Source organism: Hirundo rustica, chromosome 5, assembly GCF_015227805.2.
Source record: "Hirundo rustica isolate bHirRus1 chromosome 5, bHirRus1.pri.v3, whole genome shotgun sequence".
Lineage (NCBI taxonomy): Eukaryota > Metazoa > Chordata > Aves > Passeriformes > Hirundinidae > Hirundo > Hirundo rustica.
In genome coordinates this window covers 61,380,699-61,406,321 of record NC_053454.1, presented here as the reverse complement: position 1 = coordinate 61,406,321, position 25,623 = coordinate 61,380,699, and the positions used below count along the sequence as shown (strand labels likewise).

The 25,623-nt window shown below is 45.8% G+C and overlaps 1 protein-coding gene across 1 annotated transcript in view; it reads left to right on the top strand.

Moving 5' to 3' along the window:
* SLC4A4 (solute carrier family 4 member 4) overlaps positions 1-25,623 on the top strand; it is a 97,838-nt gene that overhangs the window by 45,987 nt on the left and 26,228 nt on the right. Inside the window, exons 4-6 of the mRNA XM_058420771.1 lie at positions 16,920-17,055; positions 20,707-20,867; positions 23,309-23,488. Coding sequence (XP_058276754.1) covers positions 16,920-17,055; positions 20,707-20,867; positions 23,309-23,488 — 477 coding nt within the window. The remainder of the gene's footprint in view (positions 1-16,919; positions 17,056-20,706; positions 20,868-23,308; positions 23,489-25,623) is intronic.

Below are 25,623 nucleotides of genomic sequence, written 5' to 3'. Positions count from 1 at the left end.
AATGTAAGGTGTGATTCTCTGGGAACCTGTTGATTCCTGTTGCCAAAAGGGAATGCGGCTGTTTTGGAAGCCTTTGAAGATAGAGAGAAAAGGCAAAATACTAATATGCAGAGGTAAGGAGCTACAGGGATGGTTGCTGGCTGGGAGGGAAGAGAGGTTACGTGTTTATGGATCTCAGGAATGCAGTGTGGTACCTCCATTGATACATGCCGATAGTGGCTCTTCATTTTCAGTCCCTTGGGAATGATTGTGTTACAATAACTTTGGGATTGTGAGGCTGAGACTGACTAGAAAAGCATCTGTATTTCTTTTCACTCAGTTTCTTGAAATGAAGAAGTACAGTATTTACTCTGGGGTTACTTTGAATTTTGGAGACTTGGATAGTTGATCTCCTTTTTGGCTGCAGCCTGCTGGTCTTCAGCACCTTTTGGAAACAAGAATTTGGATTTCCTCTGAGGTTTTGTCTGGAGAAGAGGTTGCAAGGGGAAAGCTTTGGAAGTGGTGACTGTCTAAGCCTGTGACATCTGTGATCTGGCCTGTGCAACCATCTCTGGAAACCTGCTGGAATTTTACATCTTTTTGGTCTCCGTGGGTCTGGCACATAGGATTTACTGTGAGCAGTTTCTCTTGCTGTCTCTACTTGTCTGAGGTGTCTGGAAGCGGTGATGACGCTGTGGGTTGTTTGCAGGCGTTTGAACTCAGTGCCTGTGTGAAATGGAAAGGCAGGATTTTGCCAGGTCAGCTCTACACGGACACAGTGTGTGCGCGAGCCACTGCCACTGGTGGTTCGTCCCTGGCAGGGTGGCTCATCATGGCTTCAGGCTGACAGGGCAGGCTTGGATGGTATCATCAGGAAAAACCTTCCATTAGGGCAGTGAGGCCCTGGCACAGGTTGCCAGAGAAGCTGTGTGTGCCCCATCCCTGGTCCAAGGCCAGGTTGGACAGGGCTTGGAGCAACCTGGTTTAGTGGAAGGTGTCCCTGCCCACGGCAGGGGATTGGAATGAGATAAACTTTGAGGTCCTTTCCAATCCAAACCATTTTCGGTGGTTCTGTGATGGGGACGCTGTTCCTCCTGTAGCTTAAGGCTGTAAGAGATGAGACCCTGGATACAAATTTGAGGAATGCTTGAGACATTTTTAGGGATGGGGGATAGTGCTCAGTGGTATTTGGTGCTCTGTCAGATGCCCTTGATGCAGAAGTGGTGATATCTGTGAAGAACATCCGTCTGGCTCTGGAAAAGCCCTCACAGCCAAGGCAGCAAGTGATGCAGAGGGGAAAATGCTCTTTGATTGGAAGCTGACGGCTTCAGAAGCATAAGGTCAGTGCTGAACTTGTTGTAAAAACATCCTCCTCCAATTAAATCTGGTGTGACATTTTTCTGAGGAATGTGGGTTTGGTGTCCTTCATTTAGGAAGAGCAGACAGATTTTGCACAGCAAGAAAAAGAGTAAATGTTTTGCAAGGAATATTTTGCTTACTATCAAGGTCACATATTTTCTTTCAGTTATGCAAAGCATGTGCTTAAAATGGGAATCTCCACTGGAGGACAGCTTTCAGTTCTTGGAAAAGACATCCCTGAGGTTTATTGCTCACAATTTCCTGTCTCTTTGGGGGATAAAAAACAAATGTGCTTTGAAGAAAAGCTGTTTTACCAAAATCAGTGCATTGAGCTGTTCTCATCTGCGATGTGATTTTGTAGGCAGAGGTTTGACTTCATCTCAAGATTAAGCAGAAGAACTTGGGTTGTAGTTGAAGGATCAGGTATATATGAAAGAGCTGTTCTCTGCTCCATGGCTTCTTGAGTGCTGCAAAGTTGAGAAACACCTGGAAAACCAATCATTTTTTTCTTTATCTTCTTTTCTTTCATGTATTTAATGGAAGTATGTAGCAAACAGTCTTTGCCTGGTTCTTCTGGGGTTACTTTCCCATGTGGTGGATTTTCTTGCTCTGAAATTGATGGAGGCCCCTTACAAGTTCATTTTCCTGGTTCAGAACTTCTTTGCTGTAGTAACTGAGCAGAGCACAATGGCTCCTGGAAAAGGGATTCTTGGAGCATATGTTCCTGTTACTCACAGCTGTATCCCAGCCGAAGTCTACCTAGTGCTCTGTGGTGGAGGATTGGGGAAGGAAGGGATGGATCTCTCTGTTCAGCACCATGGTGTAACTTAGGGCTTTGAAAGAATGCTTGGAACTAGGAGGCAGGAGAAGTTGGGGAATTTAATTTCCCTGAAAATAACCTGTGTATTCCTGTGTTTTTTGGTGGTGTTTTTTGTTGTTGTTGTTGTTGTTGTTGTTGTTGTTTTTGTTTTGTTTTGTTTGTTTGTTTTTCCCAAGTTCAATAGGCTTTAAGCCAAGCTTTTGAGAAGAAATATGAAAATCCCTTCTTGGTGTGCGCACACAAATAAATCGGTTACAATTTCGTGATGCAGAATGGCTGAGCTGGATCCATATGTGCCTTGGCTTGTGTATTACACATTCCTGGGGAATTCCTTTCCACACTACAGCTTCAGTTCTTTCAGTTTCCAGTATGTGACATACTACAGCTTTCAGTTCTTAAAAGGTCTTTTCCAGCCTAGGAGATTCTGTGATTTCAGTGCTGCCTCACACTTCCAGACTGCTGCATACCCTCTTCACTGGGGTCATGGTTCTTCTTTCCCTGGAGCCATGAAAATGTGCACCTCTCTATGGAGAGTTTAGCTCAGTAGGTGAAGTCATGTATGAGACACTTCATCTGCACTTCATGTTTGCCTTAAAAAAAATAGAGTACAAGGAATCGTGCTTCATTTGAATCAGCAAATGGGGAAATTTAAACAATGGATTTAATCTGGTGATATCATTGTTGTGATTTCCTTAAGGAGACTTGATTTGCTGTTAGCATTTCTTTCACCCTGAATCTGCTGTTCCCTTTTGGTAACCAAGTCACACTTTATAATACCTGTTGTCATTTGACATCAGATGCGCAGATATCCAGCATCTTGAGTTTTGTGCATTGGATGGCCACATGTTCATGCTGGTATCCACCTAGAGATGGAGAGGACTTCCTTTTAGATCATCTTTTTCAAATTCCATTAAAAATATCCAAGGGGAAGGCTGTCTTTTTTGGTAATGGTGCAACTACTTGGTGTTTGGGTTTTCTCCCAGTTGAAATCCCTTTAGGAGTTAAGGGAGCGTTATCCAAACTAATGAGCTATCTGACTTCCCTCTTCTCCTTAGATCTCATCTCCTCACCCTTTCCTTTTAGCTGAGAACTCTGAAGAAATAAACAACCTCTCCTGCTGTCACATAGTATTTAATTTCTTTAATGAGCTGAATAATTTAATAACATAAACCGACAGTAATATTCTCTCAGCCCTATAGAAGATGCCACTGCAAAAAATGGATTAGCACATTTGTGTAGTCTGGGCTAAAATTATTAGTTTTTGATTCTCATTGGGATTAAGCCATTTGATCTGCTAAAGTCTTTGGAATCAAACGTGCACTTTGTGCTCTCTGTTCATAGAATCATCACAGAATGGCCTGGACTGGAAGGGAGCTTAAAGCTCATCTGGTTCCATCCCCTGCCGTAAGCAGAGACACCTTCCACTAGACCAGGTAGCTCTAAGCTCCGTCCAGCCTGGCCTTGGACAACTTCAGGGATGGAAACGTGTTTTCCTGTGAGAGACTTGGTTATTGTCTCTTGGGAAGCAGTGGGTGCTGACATCTTGTGTGTGCTCTGGGGATGCTGCAGGTGCTGCCTAGGCAGGGCAGGGGGGGCACGTCATGCTGCAGACAGAGGAGACATATACGGTGTTACGTGACCCAGGAGCAGCCCTGGCCACTGGCCCTGTCTGCAGGCAGAGGCTCTATTAATAGAGCTGAGAACCAGATGATTCCTGGTATTATGTGGCTGTGACTCTGGAGATCATGGGGAAAGTGTTGTGGAGTGTGAGGAAATCACCTGTATGTGTGTGTGTTTGCAAGGGAGCCGGGACTGCAAATACGATCGTCTTGAAACCAAGAGATACAGTATTGGGAAAACATGCAGGAATGTGATGGAGAGAGTTTGGATTTGAGGAAGGATTTGAGTTTCAGGGCAGTGCAGGGCTCTCCAGGACTCAGGAATGGAAGAAATGACTATGCAGGGAGGGCAGAACATAAATGCTTGATATAGTTCCAAGTAGGTACATCCCTCCTTGCTCCTGCTTCAGTTTTTCCTTACGATCTAAATAATATTCTGATAAATCCAAGGCATCTGTCAAATGAATGACATCCAAGGAACTGTGAATTCCTTTTCTGTGAGCAGTCGTAGGTATTACCTGTCTGAGCAATGTGCTGATCAACATCATTATTCCAGCACCAGGTCATGAATGTAGAGCTTCTACACCTGCTGTTCCTGTAAATTCCCTTTGGAAAGGCCAGTGTAGCTTAGTGTAGAAAATCTCAAATTATTTTAGAGTCACGTTTCACTGGGGTGACTTGGTGGGTGCAGCTTTGGCTCTCCTTAGTGCTGTCAGGTTTGTTCAGTGCCTCGTTATCCTATTGCTTTGTTTGATTCCTGTGGGAATGAGCAGGTCCAGGCATAGGTAAATGGCTGGTGGGATAGTTCAGCACCTCTTTGGCCATAACGTTGTTTTCCTTGCTGTTGTTGCAGATATAATCTGCAGTTAATCCCCCAAGTCCAAACCTGTGACTCCCCAGAGGACCTGAAGCCTTTTGTTGGTTTTGATTTGCAGCCTTGTTATAGACAAATTAATGGCCCTGAGTGACAGCAGACCAGCCAGAGACGAGAAGAAAATGAGTAATTAACATATATTGGGTATTACTGATTGCTTTTATGATTATCTGGATTTTAAGGTATTAGCTGGAAAAATAGCTCCTAATCCCTTATTAAAGATAAAAGGCAAGTCATTAAAAGTAGGAGGTTGTTTTCAGTGCTGAGAAGCTCTGGAAATATGTCTTGGCTTCTGCAGCAAACTAACCTTGAAAGCCTGTAATTCCGCGTTACTCAGCTTAGTTGTTCTCCTCAGCAAGGGAATTTCTGAAGTTTCCCATGTGCTGGGAGGCGGAGGGGATGCAAGACAAAGCGACCCTTGTCATAGGAGCTGCGTGCTTGGCACCATGACAGGGCCCTTTGAATATCCTCAGCATTAGCTGAGCCTGGCCCAGCTGCTGGGCTGGGAACTCTCAACAGCTCCACGGAGGGGTTATCCCTAACTGCAGCTTTTTATCAGATGCAGATCTCCTGCGTGAGGCTCCTGTCGCACCCTGACTCCTTTGTTCCTCCCTTTTGCTATTGTGGCCACCCAGCTGGTTTTGTAGACATCTAACTCGTTACATGGAATCGTGAAAAAGGTCACAGAATGGTTTAGGTTGGAAGGAACCTTCAAAAACATCTTGTTCCAACCCCCTGCCATGGACAGGGATACCTTCCCCTAGACCGCATTGCTCAGAGCTCTATCCAGCCCGGCCCTGAATGTTTCTAGGGATGGGGCATCTCCCACCTCTCTGTGCCAATATTTTTCCACCCTCTTTCTGAAAAATGTCATGGCCATCTAACTGGTTTAGTGGCCATCTAACTGGTTTCAGGGCCATCTAACTGGTTTAATGGTCATTTAACTGGTTTCAGAGCCATTTAACTGGTTTCAGGGCCATCTAACCAGTTTCAAGGCCATCTTGCTGGTTTTGTTAACTAAGCTGAATCAGCAAGACAGACTAGTCCAAGCTAGACAAGTCCAAGCTTCCCAACAGGGAAGGGGGAACAGGAGGCTGAAGTGCTGGGAGGAGGAAAATAATAAAAGTGAGGAAGGGTGACGTTTGGCTGTTGCTATTCTTAAACGCATCTGGAGCTTGTGCAGGGTCAGAAGGAAAGCAGCAGCAGCCATTGCTGAGTTGTAATAATCAGTCATCTGCAGAAACTTGCCAGACATCAAGACTTCCTTAATAGTAAAGCATATATTTTTTTTTTAATGAGTACATTCTTTATTTCTGGATAATGAAATCTGAGTACCAGTAAAACCACAAACTTTTCAAATTTATTTCCTGTATTTTAACAGTTCTGTGGTTCAACACATCATGTTTATATGCTCCGGCTATACTTTTTAAAAGCAATTTAAAATGCAGTGGGACCAATTAAAAAGAAATAAAGATGGCATTTAATGACTCTAAGGAGATCAGTGCTTGTAAAGAGATTTTCATTGAAGGCAATGCTGTTCTGATGGAATACAGTTTGGAAAACTGCTCATTTCTGCTTTGCTCTTTCCATCCTAAGTTGTTTAAAAGATTACCAGCAGTACCTGGCTGATTTATTCCTCTCTCTCTCTTTTTTTTTTTTTTTTTTTTCTTTCCCTAAGTCCTGGATAATATTTTAAGACCGGTTGGGTGCTCAGTGCTTTTGATGCCACTGCCAGTTTTTTGTGCTTGGGGAAGGATTTAAAAAGTAGAGTTTGACTCCCTGTTGGGTTGGTCACAGTCGATTCCCTAAATGCAAAGGTGGCAGTTCAGCTTTGTTTTGCTGTTTTCCTGTTTGGTCTTGGTTATGCTGGTGCAGCCCTTACTGTTTCCAAAGACTTTGTGAATATCTTCTTATACAAAGTTGGTGTTTTGTTATTCTCCTTTCTATTCTCATTCTCCAGGCCGGGATGCCAAGCAGATCATTAGTCCCAGCATGGGGTTTTCAGTCTCTCTTCATTACTAAAAGTTGCTCTGAAGCCATGGCAAAGTAGTCATGTTTGGGCAGCAGATGGGGTAGCTGGAGTGGTGATCATCTGTCTGGGGAATCTCACTAATGGAATAGAATAAATGAGGTTCGAAGGTGCCATCAGCGGGCCCAAACCTCTGCTCAGAGCAGGGCCAGCTTGGTAATTAAGTTATTAACTTTCCTTTCTAAGTTATGATATCATGTCTGGAGCGCTCTGTCCTTAGATGGCAGTGCAGTGACACAGGGCCCCAAGGAGGCACACTCTTACTTTTCCTATTTGTGGAATCATCCTAATACCTTTGGATGCTCAGGACAGGGAATACTTGGGTCTCCTGAGGCTCCCTTTAAGCACAGGCAGTACACCATTATTCTTGCCAAGCGCAAGGAATTGCATCCTCTCTCTCTCTCCTTTGTGGTGGTTTCATCCTCCCCTCACATGCAGTAGATTGTATCTGTTGTATCCTCCTCTTCCTGGCATGTATGACAAAGGGGATGGTGTGACCCTGTCAAAGACGCCATATCATTCCACACTGAGGCTAGGCTGGGGCCTGACCATTGGGAAGGTCAGTGCTTCTGCAAACCCCCCCCCAGCCATTCCCTTGGTCCAAGCCATCCCCAAACCGACCTCCTACTTAGGTTTTCTTCCCAACTGTCTAATCATTAACAAGCTGCTTAATGCACGACAAAAGACCAATTAACCCTAAAGCATTTAGTGAACTACATGTAAATTAGTTGTAAAATGTTGCTGTAAACATTAAATGTGAGGCAATTACGTAAACCAGTAATAGCTAAAGTTGCATTTAGGAGCTTAAAAGAAAGAAAAAAAAAATCTGCTTAAGTAGCACTTCAGAGAACTCTGCTAATGGTTTTGTTCTTAACTGCAGACATCCCGGTCTGGGTAAGTCCCAGCAGGCTGGGGCAGCTTAGATTCCATGTGGTTTTAGTTGTGTAAGAAAAAAAAAAAAAGCATAGTAACCTTGTGCATCTTTGGAACTGCAAGCAAAAACCTCCAAAGGGCACAATCTGGAATCTAGAAAGAAATGGTAGAAGTATGGTAGATGGTATTCTATTAGATAGCAGTGTCAGGTAATTCTGTGGATTGATTATTGTTTTCTTCATATTCAGGCTGCAGGAAGCATTCCAGACCTGACTAAAACCTTGGGTCTGGACAGAGTCTGGTGAGGTGTGAGTGCAAAGGGCCTGGTCACTTACTGCTGTTGGGTTCACTTCCACCTTGTCTTCTTTGTTCTGCAGACACCTGCCTCCTCCCGTGTTAACCTTTGGAAAAGGCTAAATGCTTGTTCACCCACCTGTGTGCTGGAGTTTTCACACGAAGAGGCTGCTTTGCTTTTCTGCACAATTTTTAATCCCCTTAATTGGCCGTCTCACTCCAGGGTGGTCCAGGTCACCCACTGCTTCTCAGGCTCCTGCTGCTAATGGTCTTAAATAATTCATTTTCCTTGTATGCCTCACGTACTTATCCTCCAGTTTTTAGTGGAATCTTTCATTTCTGGTAGTTTTCCTTTGACCTGGGCTTGTGTCAGACCCAGATGTTCCTAAATGGTGCAGTGAAGTGTGGCTTTGCCTCCTTATTCTGTATATTTGTGCTTTGCTACTGCTTTAGAGCTTCTTCGTTGTTTTGGTAAAAATATCTCTCTGCGTGACTGGTGTTGCATTCCATAAGGAGTCACCAAATGTGTCTCTAGATACCAGATTTCTCATTTTTCAGTGAAAAAACAAGTTGGGTTTGTTTGAACTTGCTTTCCTCCTTCCTCAGTTTTGGCGGTAGCCTTTTCTGGAGTATATCGATCTTAATTACAGTGCATTCACTTTCATTTCACTGAAAGTCAACCCGTGCTTAATTTTCCTGGATAAATCCATTGGCTAATGGTCTCTTATTTTTCTTGCACACAGTTTTACTAGTATAGATCCTGATCATGTTCCTTTCCTGAAAGTGGAAATATTTTATACTTATGTTTCCTTGATTGAATTACAGAAATTTGCTTAAAGCTGGAAAACTGCCTTTCAGCATGGGTGAGACCCCAGCAAAACCACTGTTTTTTTCCACCGTGATCATGTTTCCTGGAGATTTGGTGCTTGTGTAGGAGGTGGGAGTGAGTCTGTGAAGCTCAGAGTTAAAAGGAGGCAGAAGCTTGAACTTCACTTGCTGTTGCAAGGGGAAAACAATGGAGAGCAGGAGCTGCCCAAATGTCACCAGGCTTTTGAGAACAAGCTGCATTGGGGGTTTCTGGGAAGCCACTTGGAAGGAGTGTGCTGCTGGCTGCCTGGCGCCATGCCGAGCCCGGAGTTAATGGTGGTTAATTTTTAAAGCAGGGGCGAAACTGGTTATTGTGTCTTTGTCTCAATAAGGTCCTTCTGCTCCCAAATGCCATTACAAGAGCCCTTTTCTGAGTTCCCTTGACTCAACCCAGAGAGAGAAAGAAAATCCCTTCAGATAAGTGATTTATCCACGCAAAACTTTGCTTTGCCATGCTGCTGACTGGCCGTTCCATCAGGATGGTCATCACATCTCCAGGGGTGCCAAGTGAGGGAAGTGGTGTTTATTAGGATTTAACATACAGAATAAATGCAGGCATCCAGAGAGGCAGGTCTGTAGGGGTGGATCCACACGATGGAGCTTGCTTTGCACAGCAGGGAAATGTGAAGAAAACCAGCACCCAGGTGTGAAACCAACTGCTTTTTTCACCAACCTGTCAGGCCAAATCCCGCTGCTCTCCTAGTCAGTGGAAGCATTGTCTGGATTCTCAGGCTGGCTTTGCAGCTTTTTAGATAAGCGGCTGTGAACTGTTCTGAGCCAAAAAGGCAGTTTGTCACTGAACAAAGCTTTTCAGATGGTGGAAAAATAGACAAGCCTTTTTCAAAGCGTCTCAAGGGAGGTTGGCACCTTCCTCCTTCTGCGAGTCAAGGTGAAGTGGCCTCCTGAGCTCCAGCTTCTGAGCTGGTTGGACCAGATGAACCTTGAGGTCTCTCCAGCCTGGTGTCCTACAGTTCTGTGATTCTGTGGTAGCGCTTTTTGTGTGGATGTATGTGTAGGACAAGGGGGAATGGCTCCCCACTGACAGAGCACAGGGTTAGTTTGGATATCAGGAAGGAATTCTTCCCTGTGAGGGTGGGGAGGCCCAGGTTGCTCAGAGAAGCTGTGCTGCCCAATCCCTGGAAGTGTCCAAGGCCAGGCTGAAGGGGGGTTGGAGCAACCTGGGAAGGTGTCCATGCCCATGGCAAGGGACTGGAACAAGATAATCTTTAAGTCCCTTCCAACCAGTCTGGGATTCTATAAAGTACATATTTACACCGTGGCTTCCCTCTCCTACGTTGAGTTTGAAGCAGGACAAGTAATCAGGAAGAAATAACAACTGCAGAACCCCCCAACATGTGTGTTTATTTCTCGTGCACCAGTTGGTCTCTGCAAGGATGGTAAGGAATAATAATGCACGTTTCCCTCTGTGCCCGGAATAGATTAGGTGTTTGGCAACATCAAAAACAGGGGGGACAGAATGAAAAGAGCTGAAAGCAGAAAGTGTGGATGCCAGAAACATTCAGTACTTCTTGAAAAACTGCCTGGCAACGGAGGTGGGCTCCACTGCAGCCGGAAACATGGGGCGAAGGGCTCGGCGTGCACGGAAACTTTGGGAATAAATATGGAAAATCCTCACCCACGTGTGTGTAGTTTCCTCCCTCTGTGGGTGGGTTCTGTCCTGCCAAACCCCTGCTGAAGGAGACTTCCAGAAGTGCTGAAACAGTCAGGGCTGCTGCAGAGATTGATTGAATGGGACAGATAGACAGTGATGAAACCCTGCTTGTGAGAAGAGCTTAATAGGCAGAAAATTGGCTATTGCAGCCGGAGGGCTGGTTGGGAAGCGCAGAGAGGGAAGTTTCCTCTTGTCGTTGTGTGGAAGCTTAAACTCAAGAGAAGAGCCCAGAGTTATAGCTGTGTCCTTAAAAGTGTCCCTGTACCCTCCCTGTTACCTAAATGAGGTAAATGAGGAAGATGGGGTTCTAGCTTGGCAGGAGGGCTTGTGGTTGATGCAAGGAAACGACACTGCTTACAGGGACTGCAGCACATCAAACCAGCTTTGAAACTGTCTTTGGGAGTAACATTTCAGTGTCAGAAAAGAAAAGGATTTTATGTTTTGTTCACCAGAGGAGAAGAAGTTTTCTCTTATGCTTACGATGAGCTGTTGCTTTGTGGCCACATGGTGCAGTGATACTGATGGAGGTATGGGAGGAGTTGTGTGTGATCGTGGTGTGCTTATAGTGTTTATGATAGCAGAGCAGGACCCAGCAGGATCTCAGAGAGGTGGACAGCACCTGTACTCACAGGTGTGCTGACTGTTCTTTCATAGTCTCTCCAGGAAGGAGGCTGTGAAAGCCACGCTGCTTTAAAAAGGGAAACCAAAGAAAAGCCAAAGGAGAATGGTGAGAATTAGGGAATGATTTTCGAACTCAGTTCTACGTGGCAGCTGCTGTGCTGCTCTTTCACTGGGGACTTGACTGTTGCTCCGATGCAATGGTGGTGTGATGCCAGACAGCATCCTGTGTCTGTATGACAGCAGGAAATGTTCCAGAGCTCCAGAGAAAGCCAGGCTTTCTCTAGGTGCTGCTCTTTATTAAAGTCTTCTTGGCAACTGCTCAGGAGTAGCTCCTTAAAAATGTGCTGCCATAGCAGTTTGACACAACTGGAAGTAAGATGGCTGACTTCCAGGACTAGTCCAAAAATACCTTTGTCATCCATATTTTGCAATGAATTGCTTGTGGTGTAGTTTTTATCAGGGTTTATAATCAGTATGGTTTGTCACTATGGCTTAGTTGGTTCGTAAAAGTAAGTGTCATAGGCATTGCTGCCTTTAATGCAATTCAAAATGGCACTCAGAGAATCTAGAAATTTTAAAAAATGTGATATAGGAAGACAAATTTCCTGGTTTTCTATCTGTTTGGGAACCAGTCATTGTTGATTAGCATATAGCTGTGGCATACGCACGGGAAATTGCATGGTCCATGTATGTCCAATTCCGCACACTTGGAATCAGGGGAGCCCAGCATTGACGTGAGCAGGCAGAGCCTCACATTGTTAGTACATAAAATACTTTAGTTTGGCTCAACTGGCTAATTGTGTGTCTATCCATTCCTGTTTCCTTGGGATTCTGCAGCTGCCCCTGCTTCTGGCAGGTTATGTAGATATTACCGGTCTTGGCTGCAGCTGAGAAAAACAATCTTTGAAGGCAGAGTCTCCCTTAAGTGGAGCAATGCTGGAAGAAGCTCATCATGGGACTTGGGGTATAGCATGTGGTGGTCTCTCCATCAGATCTATGCGGGTGGAATTGGCAGGCTGTCTTCTTTTGTAGGAATTGCCTTTTAGGATAAGGGTCACCAAACTTTCATGAGATAATGCTGGGTTTGTTTAGAAGTTTCCCAGACTGATTGTCCACATTATATCCATAGATGAGTTAATGTGAAACATTTTTGGAAGAAGGGTCCTTTTTCTCTCCCTGCATCTCCAAGGAATTTGTTAATGAAGTATCTGTAGGCAGAGCACCAAAGACCAGGGGAGCTGGGAATGCTCAGCAAGGTGTTATGTAAATGCTACTGTTCTTCTGGCACTTGAGAGAACACAGTATTAGTAGGAATTTGTCTAATACTGAAGATTTTTTGCAGATCAAACACTTAATATATGCCATGTGCTGCAGAGAAGCTTACAGCAAAACATGTACAATCATGCAGTGCAATAGTTCAGCAAAAAATGGATTATTCCAGAGGCAGTCAGTGCTGTTCATTATGTCTGGGAAGGGGCACTATCAAGGGATAGGGTACACTTGCTCCAAGATAGATCAAGCACCTCGAATAGCATTCTCTGCACACTAAGAAATGGCCAAGGGTGGGATCCAGGTAGTGTGAGGAGCGTTCCCTCCGGGCTGCCAAGTCCTGCCTGTGGAAAGTCTAATCTGCCTCACAGCCGGCCTGCCCTGGCACAGGGTCAGAAAATAATCGTTCACAAGCAAAGATGCAAAACAAGCAAAAGAGAAATTCTCACACTTGCTTAGAGTGATTAGCTGGGGAATGCATCAGCCAGGGGTGGTTCTGTGGGACCCCAGGAAAGGCTGGTGTGCGGCCTCGGGGCAGTGTTCCCAGTGCAGTCTTTCCAAAAGCAGGTGTCACATGTAAATCCATGTGCACTTGCCTTCTTCGGTGGTGTTCAGGGGTGCTTGTGCTTGGTGGAGCACTTGGGAAATCAGGAAATCAGTTCTCACATGGGCTGTTCTGCAGAAACTAGTGTTACCTGAAGTGATCATTCTCCCTTCTATAAAGAAAATAACAGTTCTTACCTGTAAAATTGCAGGAATAGCATGGAGAATCTGTGTGCCCCAGAAGTGCTGGACAGTATTGCTGTAAAGTGGGAGAGCATCCCTTGTCTTACCCTGTGGCCTCGGCCCAGTGTGTTGGATGCCATACAGGAACCAGCAGAGGTGACCCAAGGGATTGTTTTCAGTGACTCCTGGTTTCGGATGAGATTCCATTCAGGTTTGTCTTTAAAGGAAGCTGGTGGGACTGCGGGCTGTCAAAGCCTCCCTGCTTGCCTTTAGCTGGTGTCTTGTGTTGACATTGACACACAATTAAAATTGGTTTTGGTAATGGAGAATTTTGGAAGGGAAGTAGCTGAACTGGAAAGGAAACAAGTTTAAATCTGTTACAGGTGTCTGCACAAGTGTGTCACTGCTCTGACTGGATGGGTTTGACCTGAGCTTTGACGGAGGGAGGGCAGCCGCAGGAAGGAATGGGAGTATGATCATGTCCTGTTTTAACAAGCCTGCCTGGAAAGCACATTTGCCAAGCAACTTTCCTTGATACTGGTTCCACAGGCTTTGGGGGGGAATTTGCACCAGGTCCCTTGGGGATTTCTGTAGCTGCCGACACACTTAGAAGTAACAGAACTTTAGGTCTGTATCCCTTTGGCCTTGGATGGAGGAAGCAGTTGACAGAGGTGCAGATCCCCAGGGTCTTCAGAAGTGTTCCTGAAAACAGCCAGCTGAAAAAGCAGGAGGAAAAGCATGTTGGCTGGGTGGAGAACAGGCTGTTTAACTTGTGCATCAACACGGATACCCTATGTCCTCCATCCTGAGGCAGCATTGTACACCCAGAGAGCCAGGCTGAAACTGCTTTCCACCCACCACCAGCCAGGCCCTTGGCATGGAAGCAGGAGGTGACTTTAGGATAGGGGCCAATGCTGCAGAGCCCCCTGGCATTTCCATGTCCGGCTCTGCCGTGGCACCAGGCAGTGAGGGAGGGCTGCCACCAAAGCCGGAGCAGGGCTGGGAAGCTCAGCCATGCCTGATTTGAGGTTGTTGTGCTAGAACGTGTCTTTCTCTATTTCTGGACTCCCTGAGATTCCTCTCTCTTGATGGAGATTGATTTTTGCCTTTGGGAACCTGAGGGTATACATTGTGCTCAGAATTGGCCTGAGCTGAACTTGGAGAAACTGCTGATGTGTTTGTTCTTGTGCAAGTTACGATTTTATAAGCTGCCTCATGGACTGCGTGTGGCTGAACAGAACAGAAAAAGGAAGAGAGGAAAGTGAGAGACATCCCCTATGGATAGCATTGCTTCTGTATCCATGTTGTGTTGGAACATTCAACCCTCTGCAATTAATATCAATTCCTCTCCCATTCAGGGGAGAAATACAACCCCAGCCATCTAAATTTCAGTACTAGCTTTTTCTCTGCTGCAAATGTCCATTGACCGTCAGGTTGTTCTATTTAATTAGACAGCAAGGAAAACAGTATCGACCAGCCTGAGCTGCTCCTGGCATCAGCGGTGCTTATTTGAGCAGCTCCTGAGCTGGACGGCCAACGTGGAAGTGAAGGTGATGGCCAAGGCTGGGGCAGGCTGGCGAGGTGGTGCTCAAAGGTCAGGCAGGCAGAGGGCTGAAGGGTCACCCCTCGGGTTAATTACTCTCCAGTCCCTGAGCCCGGTGCTCAGCTGGCTGCCCGCACTGAGCACACAGTGTTTGCCTGGAGATTAAGATGAAAATATGTTCTCCTTGCTAAAGAGAGCACATAAACAACCCATAAACGGCCCATTAACCCACAAAATCGCAGTAAAGAGCGTGGTCAAGCAAGCGTCAGGGACCTGTGACCCAGCAAATGCCCTAACGGGATCATGAACCTTATCGTTGGCCCTAAGTGCGGATAATGGGAAATTAGTACTGGGAAAGGAGAGGAGGGAGACAAGAAAGAAGGGGTGACGGACGATGGGCACCCAGGTTCAGCGTGCAATATATTGTAGAACAATCATGTTATGGATGGGAATATCAGGGTAACACTTCCATATAGTAAAACCACTTCACAGTGACTCAAGAGGCTCCAGTGGATGCCTTCAACAGCTCAAGAAGCTCTGCAGTCCCTTACAGCCTCTTCCAAGCATCAGCCACCTCTGTGGTCTGCCTTGCTTTTTGAAGCAATAAGATGGACATGTATTTTATTTGTATTCTAGCTGTGATATTTGAATTCTGTTTGAATATAAAAGTCTATTGAGATTCATTAGTTTAGCTAAAGGAAGAGGACAGTGGAACATGCGTGATAGGGGTGGATAGTCTGATGTCTCATTCTAGCCCCCTGCCATGGGCAGGGACACTTTCCACTAGCCCAGGTTGCTCCAAGCCCTATTCAACCTGGCCTTGGACACTTACAGGGATGGTGCAGCACAGCTTCTCTGGGCAACCTGTGCCAGGGCCTTCCCATCCTCATGGGGAACAACTTCTTCCCAATATTCCATCTAACCCTGCCCTCTTGTCAGTGGGAAGCCATTCCCCCTTGACCTGTCACTCCAGGCCCTTGTCAGAAGTCCTTCTCCAGCGCTCCTGAAGCGTGCAGGAAGTTGACTGCCTCGTGATGGGGAGGCTGCTGTAGCAGCAGGGCAAGGTCCTTGGCTCCTAGGAGATTCCAAGGGCATTTATGATTACAAATATACTTCCAGTCAAAAAGAAATCTATATTACTAAAGCATCATCACTCTAACTGAATACTTTAGGAAGAAAGCTATGAAAGTTTATTTAAGGAAAAGAAAAAGGAGTAAAGGGCATGTTGTTGACTGGTTTCTTTTTTCCCATTGCAAATTGAGAGTATGTTTACCCTGGAAAAATCAATGTGGTTGGACACCTGGTGTAATTAATTATTTTGCAAGAGACAGCCAGCTGATCCTTTGAAAAGAAAGGAGTTTTTAGCAGAACTGTTCAAAGTTCATAGTCTGTTGTGTATCTCTAATGCTTATAAACATCCAGCAGAAAGGATGCCTGTCTTAAAATATCACAAGGCCACACCTTTGTTTTAAGGTGATATGTGAGAAAAAGGCTGTAGACCCCAAGGAGCCCTCCAGCAAGGTGACTCTGCTGGTGTGGGCTCCAGCTACCTTTAGCAGATGCCCTTGGGCACTGGGATAGGGACAGTGATGTTCTTGGGTTTGAATTTTGAATCCTTAACCAAGAAAGGGTTTCTGTCCTTTTTCTCAAGCTTTTAACGCAAACAGACTTTGCTTGTGCTGTGTGTTGAACGTAGTTCTTTTGCCTAAACAGGCAGTCTTTTCCATCCGGGACCAGTTGTTTTTTTTCAGTGCACTGGTGCCTGACTAAATGCATTGGGTTGCATTCTTCATGTATAGATGAGACAACCTTTCTATTAAGTATTCCTGTGTTTTCCAGTGGTGGGCTGGGGAGGTTCCAGCCGGCCTTGCAGGCCAATGGCAGCCCAAACCTGGCTGGCAGGGAGGGAGGGAAAAGCCAGCACTGGGATGCTGTGCCAGCAAGCCCCCAATTGGTTTGGCTGGAACTGGTTTTAGGTCATATAAAAAAGGGGTGAAGGATCCAGACTGCTCAGAGAGCGGCAGGTCCTTGGGCAGCGCCACAGAGCACGTTGGTTCTGAGCTCCATAGTGCTTTTTTTTTTACAAGGACTGCAAATTGCTGTAACATAGTTAAGGTCTGTAGGAAGAGACAAGTTTTTCTGAACTTTACTCCCAGCTTGAACTTGTAAGAAGTTCAGTGGGAGGCAAGGAAGGGGAGAGAGGGAGATAGAGGCACCCTTGCTCACGCCCCTGCGTCCACAGCGACGAGGATGTCAGATGGCAAAGGCAGCCTGGAGAAACAGCTGAATGGTCTTGGGGAGCAGGGCAAGGAGAGGAGCCGCACGTCCCTGGTCATCTCGCAGGCAGTTAACCGCAGTATTTTCACCTCTGCAGTCTCCCCCGCTGCCGAGCGCATCCGCTTCATCCTCGGAGAGGAAGATGACAGCCCCGCACCCCCGCAGCTCTTCACCGAGCTGGACGAACTTCTGGCTGTCGATGGACAGGAGATGGAGTGGAAAGAGACTGCAAGGTGGGTTGGTTTTCCTTTACCCTGAAAGGGAAGGGTAGCCAGCAGTGCTCCCGTGGGAGATTGCTATTTTAGCATTCCGTTGGGCAATATCCTTGCTGCAGGACCGCATGGGGAAGCCACAGAAAGGAGCCTGTATAGTTCAGATTACCATTCTTTGATAAATGAGAGAATTTTAGTGTTTGTTTAAATATTCCAAAAGAAGAATTAGGAAAACAATAGAGTGCCAGATTGATTGCAGTAGTTTGCCTGTGGGGAGAAAAGTACGGGCTCAGTTGTGCTTTGCAAAGGGGGACGTGTCTCGGCCGGAATTGCCAGAAGTTTCTGGCTGAGTCAAAACCGCTTCAGTACTATTGCCCCAAAATAGCTTTTGAGACTAGGAGGTTTTAGCTGTCCCTGTGCTAGTGAGTTACTGATGGAATTCATTTTAAATAGGAAAAAAGTTTAAAGGTATGTTCTTGAGCAGAAGTTATTCAAGGTGCATGTTAAGTGCTGGATGGGGTTGTTTGCTTTGAGTTCCTTGGTCGGGTTCTTTGACACTGCTGTTACTTTGGTCAAAAAGCCATGATGAAAAGGCTGGGATGTTTTGGGGTCTGGCTGCTATAAGTTACATGTAGTTTATTATATCAGAACATCACTGACCTATTCCCAATTGTCCTCACTGAGCCTGGGGGTTTTCCTTTTCCTTTGTGGTGGCTGGGCTAAGCTCTTTCCCCAGCTCCCCCTCTTAAGGGCACTGTCTGTGCTCAAAGTTAGCCCCTGTTTGGTCACCTTAATCTTCTTTATGTACGATTTAATGAGCCTACCACCTACCCCTTTACCTCTTATCTTGTTTATTTTTGCTTCTCAGTCACTTGGGGAACTTAGTTAATGACTTTCCACCTTTTACTCTCTAACTTCTGATTTGTTTCTCATCCTTTTGTCTCTTTATTGCTCTTCTTTCGTCTTACCATGAATTCAGCACTTCCTGATTTAGGTGTTTTTACACACTTTTGGTAGGAGTGCTGCATTGAGCCGTGTGTGGGGTTTTCTCCGGGGTTGTTCTTCTAAGTAGCAAACCACAGGACGAGAGGAAACAGCCTCAAGTTGTGCCAGGGGAGTTTTAGGTCAGATATTAGGAAGACTTTTTCCACCCATAGGGTTGTCTACCCCAGCTGGTGGTGGAGTCCTCATCTCTTGTGGGATTTAACAATTGTTTACATGTGATGCTTACGCACACGGGTTGGTAGTGGCCTTGTCTTTGCTGGATTAATTTTTGGATTGGATGATTTTAGAGGACTTTGCCAACCTGAATGGATCCATGATTCTTTGTATAAATGACACAGAATGTAATGAAGCACCCTGTTGAGGTGCTGTTTCATTTCTGAATTGGCCCAACCTTCTGCCTTAGTGGATAGTGATCTTACAAAGTGTCTGATTGTTCAGGATTTTTCAGTACATTCCTGAAATTACTTTATCTTGCACCATAGAACCTCCTGAGAGCCCCTGAGCGTTTCCCAGTGCACCCAGAGCTGGCTGGCACTGTGCTTCAGCCAGGATCTGTCAGCTGTTTTGGAGTTGTTTTACATCTGCTGCTGCAGAACAACTGGGAAGCTGCATGAGCAGGTCCTGAGCACAGGAAAAGGTGTAGGGCTGTGTGGATGGAGGAGAGAGGAGAGGACAGAAGAGACCTTGTGGGGTTGATGCTTACCCTGGTGCCAGTGTAGAACTGCACAGCTCCCAGCTGGGGAGAGCAACACTGTCTGCACGCTGGTGCAGGGCTAAAGGCTGCGCTTGTATTTGAGAGAACAAACAATCAAATTACCTTCCTCATCTCCCTCCTGCTCTGACATCTACACATTCCTTCTGTCTGCTGCACCTCACTCTCAACAGCCCCATGAAAGCTGTGTTGATACTATCAGGTGTAAAAGGGTGAAGGATAAAAATGTAATTCCTGCCACAGCTTATATAACAAAAAAGATTATAACAGAAGTTTGAAAAACCTGTGTCCACCATCTCACAGTCCAGCACTGTCATTCCTTTTCTCTGTAATCCTGTCACCTTCCTGCCATCTCCCTGCTTTACAGAGCGACAGTCCTCACACTCTGGTGGACAAAGATACTTCACTGGGGCTCACAACAGGCTGAGGGCCTCCAGCTGCTGCAGGTCTTTTCCTTTTTCTGCTTCATTCAGTATCTTAGAACCACCTCTGGAATGCAGGCATTCCCATGTTAGTGCAGCCTGGTTAGTGGAAGGTGCCCCTGCCCATGGCAGCAGTTTGGAACTAAGTGAGCTTTGAGGTCCCTCCCAACCCATACCACTCCCTGATAGCATGAATTGAGCAGGCATTTGTTCACCCCGGTTTGCATGTTAATATTTGGTTTATTGTGTTGGGATTGTGGATTTTAGTGAGAAAAGTAAACGAAAAGCAAATATTGGTAGTTGTGAGTAATCACTTTCCCTGGAAGGACAAACACTGGTAATTTGCAGCCTTCCTGCTGTTACATGGTAAATGTAGCTTGGTCCCACATCACAGAAAGCCCCTGAAGTGCGCAGATTTGCATCCACCCAGGTCCCTCAGGTGTCCTAGGAAACACTTAGTTTTTGTGAACTAAAAGGACCTTTTAAAATTGGAGATGAAAATCAGTTTTTTAACTTGAGTTAAGAATCGGCTTTAAAAAAACAGAGTCTCAAAAAGGGATTATTGCAATTGTGAAGCATAATTGATTAATCCTCAAGTAATACATTTTTCAGGATTAAAGATAACATTCTTTTGAACAAATATATGAGCTTCCTTACCTTATGCGTGTGGGGGTTTTTTCTTAATAATCCCTTTATATTAGTCACTGGAATTTTCATTTTCCACATATATTAAAATGGTGTCTCAAGAGGGGATTAAAAAGCATTTCTGCTTTGCCATTAGGGCATATTGAACCACCTTTTCCTGCATCCCCAGTTTACACCAAAGCCGTTGCTGGATGCTGTGGTAAGGAAGAAGGTGTGGGCCAGCTGAGATCCCCCAGCCCATGCAGGAGCCACGTGCTCCATCCCAGCTGCCCATCCCTGCGTGCTCCAGGCTGGGTGCAGCAGAGCCAAGGGCAGGGTCAAGGCTGCAGGGGGAAGTGGGGGTGGGCTGTAGCCCAGGGACATGGAGCCTCGTGCTTCCCCGTTGTTGGGATGTAGTTTTAGGGGTGTAAAGAGTGTTTTGCACAACTGGGATTTACCCTTTGCTCTCACCTTCCATTAGAGATAAGTTTTCTGGATTTTTCAGACCTGCTTGGTTAAATCATTAAACAGCAAGCTGGAGGAAAAGAATGAGCTCCTTCCTTAATTTGTGCCTTCTCTTTTGGTGGCTCGTATGTTCTCTAAGAGCACCTTCAGACATGACTGGGATATGCTCCTCTCTGCCCCACTTTGTCAGCCTGTGGGCATGGAGACAGCACTATTCCATGCTGCCTGCATCTTGGTGGTGGCTGATTCCATCTTTTATCACCTAAATTTGAATCACAGAATCATTTTGTTTGGAACAGCCCTCTAAGATGATAGAATCCAACCATTAAACAGGAAGTGCTAACATAGTGAAGGGTAAGTTTCCTTATTTCCAGAAACGCTGATTTATTTCCCTGCAAGGAGGCAACAGCCTTAACCCCATCTCATTGCTCTGCCCTGTTGTAGGTGGATCAAGTTCGAGGAGAAGGTAGAACAAGGTGGGGAGCGATGGAGCAAACCGCATGTGGCCACCTTGTCTCTGCACAGCCTGTTCGAGCTGAGGACATGCATAGAGAAGGGCTCCATCATGCTGGATATGGAGGCCTCTTCCCTCCCCCAGGTGGTGGGTAAGTACACCTGCTTTGGCTCTTTCCCTCATGCTTCCTCAGAAAGTGTTATTAACCCTGGTGTGGTTTTATGGATGGTTTTAATAAAAAAGCGCCGCTTTTCCAATAATAGAGGAAATAAAAAGAAAGATCAAGGGATAAGAGGGGAAAACTAGAAAGTACCTGGAAAAGGTTAACAGATGAAAAGAGTCCTTCTCAGTGCTGGAAGAAGACTAAAAGACATCAATTTATGTTCTCTATGGAAAAGGTGACATGTGAAAGGGCCATGTCTCTGTGGGCAGATACCCCTCAGGCACCGTTCATGCAGAGCGACTCGGGCCAGGAGGGCTCTTGGGTGAGGTGTTCAGCTGCCCACTGAAGGCAGATGGGTCTGTGTTTAGGATGGGATATCCCCCGACCCCCAGCAAGGGAGAGGAAGAGAGCACTCCCAGCACCAGCTGGTGCTCTGCTCTGCAGAATGGGAGAGCAGGTTTTGTACGGTCAAATTAGCTGTGGCCCGAGGTGACGCTCAGTGACGTTCTGAGAGTCAGATTATGTTGCCCGTGGCATGTGAGAACCTAAAGAAAATAAATTTTCCAAGTGAGCCATTCAGTGGAGGGACATTTAACCAAAATGCCAAGTTTAAGAGCCTTTACATGAAGAGAGCTAAAAGAGCAAAATTAAATATTTCCGCTGCCAAAACTCAGTGCTTTGAATGATCATCTCAGGAAGTAAGGTCAAAATTATCCTGGCTTGGAATTCTCCCATACACTGGATCGTAAGACTTGGAATTACAGCTGCTTCTGGTGCTAAATACAGAGTTTTGAACTTACTTTGCAAGTGCTTATGTTGACATTTATCTTCCTTTTATTTTGTGTCTGTGTATCCAAATGCACAGCTTTGCAAAGTTTTAACAAAATAAAACCCCCAAGAACTTCTCAAGTTTTCTGCTGAAGGTGAACCTGCTTCGGAAGCCGATGTTCATGGTCTGAAACCTTAAACCCTCAAACATTAAATTTTCTTTTGAAGTCCCTTCGAGATGTCACTTTCAATCTCCTTCTTCAGCACCCAAATTAAATCTAATTCCTAGGAGATTAAATTACACATCAGTGGCTGCTGTTGCTGTGACACCGTGACACTGTCCTGAGCGGGGTGTTTTTGCTGGTGCAGACCCTTAATCAGACAGGTAGGGATATCCAGGACTGGATTTCCAGGATGATTTAATCATGATCACTTGGCTGGTGTTTGCTAATGACACACAGGAAAGGAAAACTCCAAAGAAAAACTCTCTTTGTTGTTTGTTTTTTATCAGTTTTTTATCAGGGAAGGGAAGTGCCAGATAGAGAGGGATAAACTCGAATGAAGGTTCTGAAGGAAATCCTCCAAAAATCACTAACCAAAACCATGAGCAAGAAAAGTTTGTATTAAAATTACCCTTAACAAAGGTCAGCCTTTTGCCAAACACGTTGTGTAAGGGTACCTACGTGTGTATACCCATCCTGTCTTAATTTGAGAGGAAGAACTAGGCTCTTCCTTAGGGATTTGAAGAGGCATTAATTCTTGAGCAGCACGTAGAGGATGACTTTCTGACTCACTGAGTTAGCAAATGTGATGCGTGTCCTGCCTCCCCCTTGCAATAACTTTTATTATTAGCACAAATAAAAGTTACCAGCAGACAAATATGAGCTGCCACTTGCCTTCAGGGGACAGCTCATGAACTCAAGTCATCAAGGGAACAACTTCATGCGAGATTTACTGCACAGGGGACATTGTTCATAAGCCTGGCCACCTTTTTGCCTTTTTTCTCTGGGATAAGGGAGGAGAAAGAAGGGAACTGATGGGAAGTGAGCAGGCATTGAGGATGCCTTTTCTCCTGGTGACTCCATGAAAAGTAAAGCCATATACAATACATCCTGTGGTAACTGGAGCAAGTTCTGCCGTTTGTAGTTGCCGTCACTTCAGTCCTCAAGTGAATAATTTAATTAGTGGCTCATCTCCAGGACTTCTTCCTATCTTTAGATTAGGCTTTACTGGGGGCCTCTAAGGTGAACTCAGGCCTGGTTGAATCTGATAGAAGTTTTCCTGTGTGCTTTTTGGGAGCATCATGGAACTTGCAGTCGAGTTATAGCATCTTCATGAAAGTCTGGACTGAGAGGGGATTCCATTCCTGAGCTAAGAGCCATCTTACACTGGTCTTTGAAATAGGCTCCGTGGCATGTAGGAAATAGCAGAAGGAAATCTCAGTGCAATAGGGGTGTGTTAGTGGCTCGTGCTGAATGGAAATGCTCATGTTCTGTTGCAAGAGGAATGTCTAAAAGAGATTTTCATACAAATAAGACCTGGCTTTGAGATGGATGAAAATGCCTCCAACCCCTCTCTCTGTCTGCCCTCCCTGGAAGCAGTTTTGAGCTCTGTGGTTAATTTTGCTCTCCCCTCCCTCCCCCTTCCTGTGCCTGCCACAGAGATGATCGTTGACAATCAGATCGAGACGGGGCTGTTGAAATCTGAACTGAAGGACAAGGTCACCTACACGCTGCTCAGGAAGCACCGGCACCAGACCAAGAAATCCAACCTGCGCTCGCTGGCTGACATTGGAAAGACCGTCTCCAGTGCAAGTAGGATGTTTTCCAACCCCGATAATGGTAATGCAGAGGCTACCTGGCTATAGCCTTCTCTGTCACAGCAGCCCGCCCGCCCAGAACTAACTGCGTGGCCCTGACACTGCTTTCCTAACCCCCGTGGGAGCAGCGAGACCGTGCTGATGGCACATCAGCGGGGGCTCCGCAGGCTGCTTCGGCCGTGGCACGGCGCTCTAACCACATCTTCACTGGACTGACAGGGACTCGAGGGGCAGGCAGGAAGCGGGGGGTGCCCTTGCAGCTGGCGTCTAGGAGATGGTTTAGGATCAACAACAGGAAAGAGAGATTTGCAAAAAACTTTGGTGGCGCCTGAACCTTAAAAGGCTGATCACCTGAAACATTTGGGCAGAGACGAAGCTTCCATGCACATTCCGTGTCTGTAACAGACAGTGTCGGTGGCACTGTGAATCAAAAATGACCTGGCAGTAACATCTGGCTTGCATTTTATTGCCACACAATCATTGTCCAGTGGGGTAATGCTGATTTCCATCTTGCTTTATTCATCTTAAAATAGTTTTGTGGTGTGTGTTGTGAATATGTCTCTTCTTCTCTCTAAAAATGATGTAATAGGTAGTGCCACGTTGGTAATGGTGTCCCTAAATGTGTGTGTGTGTGTATATGCAGACAGCTACGGAGGCCTGAGCACTGACTCAGTGCTTGCCCCTGGGTGGAGATTTGGGGTATTCTTGCCCATGGTAATAAAAAAAGGAGGAGTTTCAAGCCTCTTGTCATGCCTTGGAGTTCTCTTAACTGTCTCCTGTGGCAGTCTGGAAATTGGACTAAAAGTTGCCATTTAAAAATACCCAGAAATAAAAGCAGGTGAAGAAATTCTTTTCTTCTTGCTTCACCAAAGGCCTCTTAGCTTGCTGTGTTTGGCTTCTAAAACTCACCCTAACATTCCTTCATAACCTATTCTCATACTTCCTTAATATTTCCTGCCTTGAATCATCCTTTGATTTTGCAGCAGGAGTGTGTGTGCATGTGGAGACTGTCTTTAGCTCTGGGTGATGCCTCTCGCTGTGTCCGAGTGCCTTGATAAGGTGGTGATTGAGCGAGGAAGGCAAGGTGCAGTAATGTGAGCCAAGGGAGCATTCTTGGTGAATGTCCCTGCAGGAGTCCAATGGAGCAGAGAGGGACTGGACTCTAGAGAGAGCACTGTGAGGAAATCACAGCTTTCGGGAAGGGGCTCAGCATGGCCAGATGAGTCCTATAGCTGGAAGAGCCATGGCCAGGGACTCCTTCTGCTAGACCACATTGCAACAAGCCCCAGCCAACCTGGCCTTGTGGATGCCTTCCCATGGTGTGCTCCCCACAGTTTGGATGGAAATGGAAAGCATCTGCTTTCTGTTACCACCTCTGTGACTCCGACCCTTTCTGGACCTTTGATGGCTGGGTTTGCTGTGAAGAGTGGAATCCTGGCCTGTGGCCGTGGAGTGTGGGAGGTTGAACACCAGACATGTCTTCAGCTACTGATGCTTGGGCGTTTCAGTCACCTCTTGTAGGGGATGCCCTCAGTTCTTGGCTGAAAACCGCTTTTCCTGCACATAGGCAGAGCTTAGCCCAGGAAGAGTGGTGCCAACAAAGGGCATTCCTCACATTCTCAGTCAGCCCATGCTCATTCTTCGTGGCTAAGGGCCTTCTTTACTTGGATTTTAAGTGATTTCAATTTCATTCATTTCTTGTTCGTGTGACTGGGCTCTGCAGGTGCGGCTCAGTTGGATTCATTCTCCAGGAATTCTTTCCTCGTCTGGCCATCAGCCACTCCTTTTATGTTGTTCTGTCTCTGTTCTCCCACCTGTCATATTTATGTGCTCAGAAGATGTATAACACATTCTGTTCCGTGACAGTACAAATGCATTGAGACTTTAGGAGGGTGAAACTGACATAGGGGGAAAATACCTCATGAATAGTGGTTACTCTTATTTATTATTTACAATTTAATGAAAAAGTAACTACAGAGCGTATTTGATCTGGTTATACCTTGGATTCAATGAGTCTCGCGTGTCCTTTAGACAGATAAAATTTTTATGAGGCCAACGGGAGTGCAGCTGTCTCTTAGCATAGCTAATCACCATAATGACTGTGCCACCAGCCCCAGGCACTCCTAAATTTCCCTAGAGTTTCTTTCCGGGTAGGTG